Source organism: Orycteropus afer, unplaced genomic scaffold (assembly GCF_000298275.1).
Source record: "Orycteropus afer afer isolate SDZICR_OR568_19922 unplaced genomic scaffold, OryAfe1.0 scaffold00236, whole genome shotgun sequence".
NCBI classification, from domain to species: Eukaryota; Metazoa; Chordata; class Mammalia; order Tubulidentata; family Orycteropodidae; genus Orycteropus; species Orycteropus afer.
This window is the reverse complement of record NW_006921823.1, coordinates 1,080,177-1,086,776: the sequence shown is the minus strand read 5'-3', so window position 1 is coordinate 1,086,776 and position 6,600 is coordinate 1,080,177. Positions and strand designations below refer to the sequence as shown.

The 6,600-nt window shown below is 39.3% G+C and overlaps 1 protein-coding gene across 1 annotated transcript in view; it reads right to left on the bottom strand.

Moving 5' to 3' along the window:
• PRKDC (protein kinase, DNA-activated, catalytic subunit) overlaps positions 1-6,600 on the bottom strand; it is a 550,241-nt gene that overhangs the window by 376,940 nt on the left and 166,701 nt on the right. Inside the window, exon 27 of the mRNA XM_007949066.1 lies at positions 5,139-5,365. Within this exon, the coding sequence (XP_007947257.1) occupies positions 5,139-5,365 (227 nt within the window). The remainder of the gene's footprint in view (positions 1-5,138; positions 5,366-6,600) is intronic.

The following is a 6,600-nucleotide window of genomic DNA, read 5'->3' as shown; positions in this document are numbered from 1 at the left end:
AATCTTCGGTTCAATTCTTTTATGCTGTCATTTCTTCCATTTGCTTTAGCTACTCTCCACTCAAAGGCAAGTTTCAGAGTGTCTTCTGTCATCTGTTTTGGTCTTCTCTTCTTTTGTTGTCTTTTTAGTGACCTCTTGCTTTCTTCATGGATGATGCTCTTGATGTCATCCCACAATTCTTCTGATTTTTGGTCACTGGTGCTCAGTGCATCAAATCTGTTCTTTAGATGGTCTCTAAATTCAGGAGGGATATACTCAAGATCATATTTTGGCTCTCGTGGACTTGTTTTTATTTTCTTTAAGTTGAAGTTCCATATGAGAAGTTGATGGTCTGTTTCAAAATCAGCTCCTGGCATGGTTTTGGCTGAAGATATTGAGCTTTTCCATCCCCTCTTGCCACAGATGTAGTCAATCTGATTACTCTGTGTACCATCTGGTGAAGTCCATGTGTACAGCTGCCGTTTATGTTGGTGAAAAATGGTGTTTGCAATGAATAAGTCATTGGTCTTGCAAAATTCTACCATGCGAGTATCAGCAGTAGTTCTGTCACCAAGGCCAAATTTTCCAACTACTAGTGATTCATCTTTGTTTCCAACTTTTGCATTCCAGTCACCAGTGATAATCAACACATACTGATTGCATGTTCAGTCAATTTCAGACTGCAGAAGTTGATAAAAATCTTCAATTTCCTCATCTTTGGCTTTGGTGGTTGGGGCATAAATTTGAATAATAGTTGTATTAATGGGTCTTCCTTATAGGCATATGGATATTATCTTATCACTGACAGCACTGTACTTCAGGACAGATCTTGGAACATCCTTTGTGATGATGAATGCCACGCCATTCTTCTTTAAACTGTCCTTCCTAGCAGAGTAGATCATATGTTTGCCTGATTCAAAATGGCCAAAACCAGTCCATTTCAACTCATTAATGCCTAGGATATTAATCTTTATGTGTTCCATTTCTTTTTGACAACTTCCAATTTTCTTAGATTCATACTTCGTACATTCCATGTCTCAATTATTAATGGATGTTTGCCACTGTTTCTCCTCAATTTGAATGATGCCACGTCAGCAAATGGAGGTGTCAAAAGCTTTATCTTATCCATATGAGTAAGGCTAATGTTACTCTGATAACGCAGCTCTTGCCCAGTCCTGTTTTGAGAGCTTTCTATGCTAAGTGACTCATCTTCCTCCTCTATATTGGACAATGTTTCCGGACTATTCATAAAGTTGTGCAGTAATGTATCAGACAGTATTTCTCTTCTACTCACAAGGTTTTCCCCGGCCAATTCTTTGAGAAGTGGATGCCTCTTCCTTCTTCCTCGTCTTTCTCATCTGCAAGTCAGGCTGATACCTGTGCACCATGTGCACCCCACTGGATTGAAACACCAGTGGCACAGCCTCAAGACTCACAGCAACACGTAACCACAGTGGGACAAACCGACAGACAAGTTTGTCTCCCTTAGCTGTTGGAACTTCTCCAACCACCCTTACCTCCTGAAGTTAGAGACCATTTAAAGAATACATTTGATACACTGAACACCAATGACCAAGTCCAGAGGAATTGTGGGATGAAATCAAGAACATCTTCCATGAAGAAAGCAAAAGGTGATCAAAAACACAAGAAAGGAAGAAAAGACCAAAATGGATGTCAGAAAAGACTCTGTAACTTGCTCTTGAGCAGAGAGTAGCTGAAGCAAATGGAAGTAATGACAAGACAAAAGAGCTGAAAAGAAGATTTCAAAGAGCAGCTTGAGCAGATAAAGCCTATTACTATAATGAAATGTGCAAAGACCTGAGTTAGAAAACCAGAAAGGAAGAACATACTCAGCATTTCTCAAGCTGAAAGAATCGAGGAAAAATTTAAGCCTCAAATTGCAATACCAAAAGATTCTATGGGCAAAATATTGAATGATGCAAGAAGCATCAAAATAAGATGGAACCACAATACACAGAGTCACTGTACCAAAAAGAATTGGTCGATGTTCATCCATTTCAGGAGGTGACCTATGATCAAGAACCAATCATATTCAAGGAAGAAGTCAAAACTGCACTGAAGGAATTGGCAAAGAACAAGGCTCCAGGAGTTGACAGAATACCCACTGAGATGTTTCAACAAATGGATGCTGTGCCACAGGCACTCACTCGGCTATGCCAAGAGATTTGGAAGACAGCTACCCAGCCAACTGACTGGAAGAGATCCATGTTTGTACCCACTCCGAAGAAAAGTGATCCCACAGAATCAATATCATTACTATCATATCCAAGTAAAATCTAACAGAAGATAATTCAAAAATGGTTGAAGCAGTATACTGAAAGAGAGCTTCCAAAAATGAAAACTGGATTTAGAAGAGGATACAGAACAAGGGATATCATTGCTGATGTCAGAGGGATCTTAGCTGAAAGCAAAGAATTACAGAAAGATGTTTACTTATGTTTTATTGACTATGCAAAAGGATTTGACTGTGTGGATCATAACAAACTATGCATAACACTGAGAAGAATGGGAATTCCACCACTCTTGAATGTACTCATGAGGAAACTGTACATAGATCAGGAGGCTGTACTTCAAACAGAAAAAGGGGATATGGCATAGTTCAAAATCAAGAAGGGTGTGCATCAAGGTTGTAGCCTTTCACTATATTTATTCAACCTGCATGCTGAGCAAATAATCCGAGAAGCTGGATGAAATGAAGAACAGCGTGCCATCAGGATTGGACGAAGACTCATTAACAACCTGCAAGATGAAGATGACACAACTCTGCTTGCTGAAAGTGAAGATGATTTGAAGCACATACTGATGAAGATTAAAGACTACACTCTGCAGTATGGATTACATCTCAATATAAAGAAAACAAAACTCCTCTCAACTGGTCCAATAAACAGCTTCAAGATGGATGCAGAAAAGACTGAAGTTGTCAAGGACTTCATATTACTTGGTTCTCCAATCAACACCAATGGGAGCAGCAGACAAGACATCAGCTGACATTGCATTAGGCAAATCTGCTGCAAAAAACCCATTTCAAGTGATTAAGAACAAAGATGTCTCCTTGAAGACTAAGCTGTGCCTTACCCAAGCCATGGTATTTTCAAATGCCTCTTATGCAGGTGAAAGTTGGACAATGAATAAGGAAGACTGAAGAAGATTTGATGCTTTTGAGTTGTGGTGTTGTAGAAGAATGCTAAGACTACCATGGTCTGCTAAAAGGACTACCAAATCTGTTCTGGAAGGAGTACAGCCAGAATGCTCCTTGGAAGTGAGAATGGCCAGACTTCATCTTACCTACTTTGGTCATTTTGTCAGAGGGAACCATTGGCTGGAGAAGGATATCATGCTTGGTAAAGTAGAGGGTCATCAAAGAAGGGCAAGGCCCTCAATGAGATGGATAGACATAATGGCTGCAACGATGGTCTCAGGTATTGAAAGGATCGTGAGGCTGCCACAAGACCAGGCGATGTTTTATTCTGTTGTTTCTAAGGTCACTATGAGTCGGAGACAACTCAGTGGCATCTATCAACTCCTGGCAGGTGCTGGGAGGCCACTGAGAGCTAGTAGTAGAATGAAGAGCAGCACTCTGACAATATTTCTCCCAGACATCAGTTGCTGGCCAAATTCACAGCATCTCAGATGCTGGATTCTGAAGGCCTGTGTTCCAGAACAAACTCTGGACCTTGCCTAACTACTCAAGTCATAAAAGCCTTATAGTCTCTCAGGAGTTGAAATCAGTCTTTGAGTAGCTTAACTATTCCTAGGATCTGTCACCTACAAGTGAGAAGACTGTCCCTCCTCCTTCCATAACTGTGCTTCTGCTTACTATTAGCCTTCAAAATGAAGTGACTTACTACTTATGAATGCATGAAGAGATGCATAGAGAAAAGCCAGGAAATAAGATCCATAAAAGTCAGGGGAATGATTATCTTTGGGAATATGAGGGGGTGATATGTGATAGAGAGGTTTCTAAAAAATATACAAGAAATTATAGATAGAGATAAGTACTGATTTGGGTGAAGAAAAATTCAATTAAAAAAAAAAAGAAACTCTAGGTGGTAGTAGGTATGCAGGAAATTTTTTATTATTATTCTATAAATTGTACCTATATGCTTTACATACTCTTCTGTACATACAAGGCTCACAATTTAAAAACTTTAAAAAAAACTTCATTAGTAGTCAATTTTCATACACACACACAAATTCTATCCTTCCATCTGTCAGTCCACCTGTATTACTTTTAAAATTGAGCTCCTCTTCTCTATCCCAACTCTTGAGAGAAGCTATTCTGATCTCTCATATGGGTCAGGTTCATCATTATAAGCTTACATAATAATCACATACTCTACTTTGCATTTATTGCAGCAATAAATTTTATACTTATTTATGTGATTATTATTTGTCTCCCTTTTGTGTCCCTCATCAAGAGACTATCATTTTATATCTCTGGTATTAGGTACATTGCCTGGTTATAATATGCACAATAAATAACAACGAATGAAGGAACAAATGAGCGTCTAATACTGCTACCTCTGCTGGCCCTTCTAGACAGCCTTCTCACTGATGCCTATTTTATCTGTTCTCACACATTTCACACACTGGCTCTGTATACAGAGCCAGCATGTGAACTGTAGGAAGGAACTGAAATGTCCTGAGGTGACTGAGCTTCTCCACATAGTACCAGGACCTCCTCACCATGCACCTTCTACATCTCAAACCTACCTCTCATAAACCTTTATCTCCACCTCATCCCTCTCACGTGAAATACCTTGGCTCAGCTCCACTCATCCTTTAAGTCTTATCACGAGCATAAATATGTCAGGAGGCCTTCTGTAACCTACTCAAAGTGGGCAGATACTAGTCCTCTGCCCTCCTAGAGACTTTTCATATTGTTTTCCATCGTATTTAGAAGACTGCTATTCTTATTAGCTTTATATATCTTTCTCAGTAGTTTTTGCAGTTGAGTGCAAGCTCTATTCTAATTCAGCTTGAATCCCCAGAACACAGCACAGGATCCCACACATTTTACTTAGTAAAACTTGATATATGAATAAATGGAACATGCAGAGTTAAATACCTAGGCAACTTTCAAGTCCGCTACCCGCATTTCATCCTGTCACCCTCGTCCCTGCCATGTACTCACTCACCTGAATTCCCTGTAGATATTATTAAAAGCAAGTGCAGCCCCCAGCCTCTTGGAAGCACTGGGGTGCAGTGCAAAGCTGTACAGTCGCTTAAAAAGCGATTTGGTGTTTACTGGACTTTTTTCCTGTTGTTGTGGTGTCGTGTGCTTAATGGACCACTTGAGGAATTCTCGAACACAGCGACCACAAAAGTCTCTTAAAATACTGTCAATAGGATCTACAATTCCATCCTGAAACCAAACACAAAGGACTTTATTTTACTTACTTTTATAACCATAAAAAGATAATTTAGTATACTTGTTCTGCCTTTGAGCAAAACTAGAGTATATTGTAAAGTTTAATTAACAGTACTATGCAAGGGAGTTCTGGTGGCACAATGCCTAAGGCATTTGACTGCTAACCAGAAGGCTGGTGGTTCAAATCCACCAGTCACTCCTCAGAAGGAAGACTGGGCAATCTACTTCCCTGGAGATACTGCCTTGGAAACCCAAGGAGGGGTCGCTATGAGCATTCAAAGGAAACTTAAAAAAAGTAAAACCAATCTAATTGTCTAGTATCTGTTGTTGTTGTTATGTGCTGTCAATGCAGACCAACTCATGGTGACCCCTCCTTACCTTTCTGAGGCGTTATCACTATGGAAGTAGATTGCCCAACCTTCCTTCCAAATCTAGTATCTAGACTCTAGAAAACAATTTTGTTTGACAAATGAAAACACTTTCACTGAAGCAATTCAAAAACTGAATAATTCATAAATAATTTCATTAAAGCAGCAAAACATTCTTTCCTTTCCCTAAAGAAACACATTAGCTCTATCCGAAGAATTTCTGTTGTTCTTGGTTTTACCTTGTAACAATTTCCAAGATTTTATTTACTGAGGTTGAAGAGAATAAGAATTTTTTCAAAAAAATACATATATTTTATTGAAATATGTGTACAGTGAAATACACAAAACAAAAGTAACATGGGTTAATGCATTTTTTTTGGCAGTGTTTCCTCCCTTCCCCTCCCACCCCTTGTATCCAACAAAGAAAGTTTGTTTCCATACATAAACCTTTCCTTGACTTTTTACAATAATGAACTAGTACTATGTTTGTCCTTCCGTGATTGACTTATTTCACAGCATAATGTCCTCCAAGTTCATCCATGTTATGCAGTGTTTTGCAGATTCCATATTATTCTTTAGTATTGCATAGTATTCCATTATGTGTATGAAGCATAGTTTAAAGTGGTAAACTAAAGTCTCCTACTATGACTGTGGAGTCATCTATTTGTCTCTTCAGTTCTGTTAGGGTCCAGTTTATGTATTTTGGGGTTCTTTCATTGGGTGCATGTTGTGTTGTTGTTGTTGATATGTGCCATCGAGTTGGCTCCAACTCATAGCGACCCCTCCTTGGGTTTCCGAGGCAGTATCACTACGGAAGTAGGATTGCCCAACCTTCCTTCCGAGGAGTGGCTGGTGGGTTTG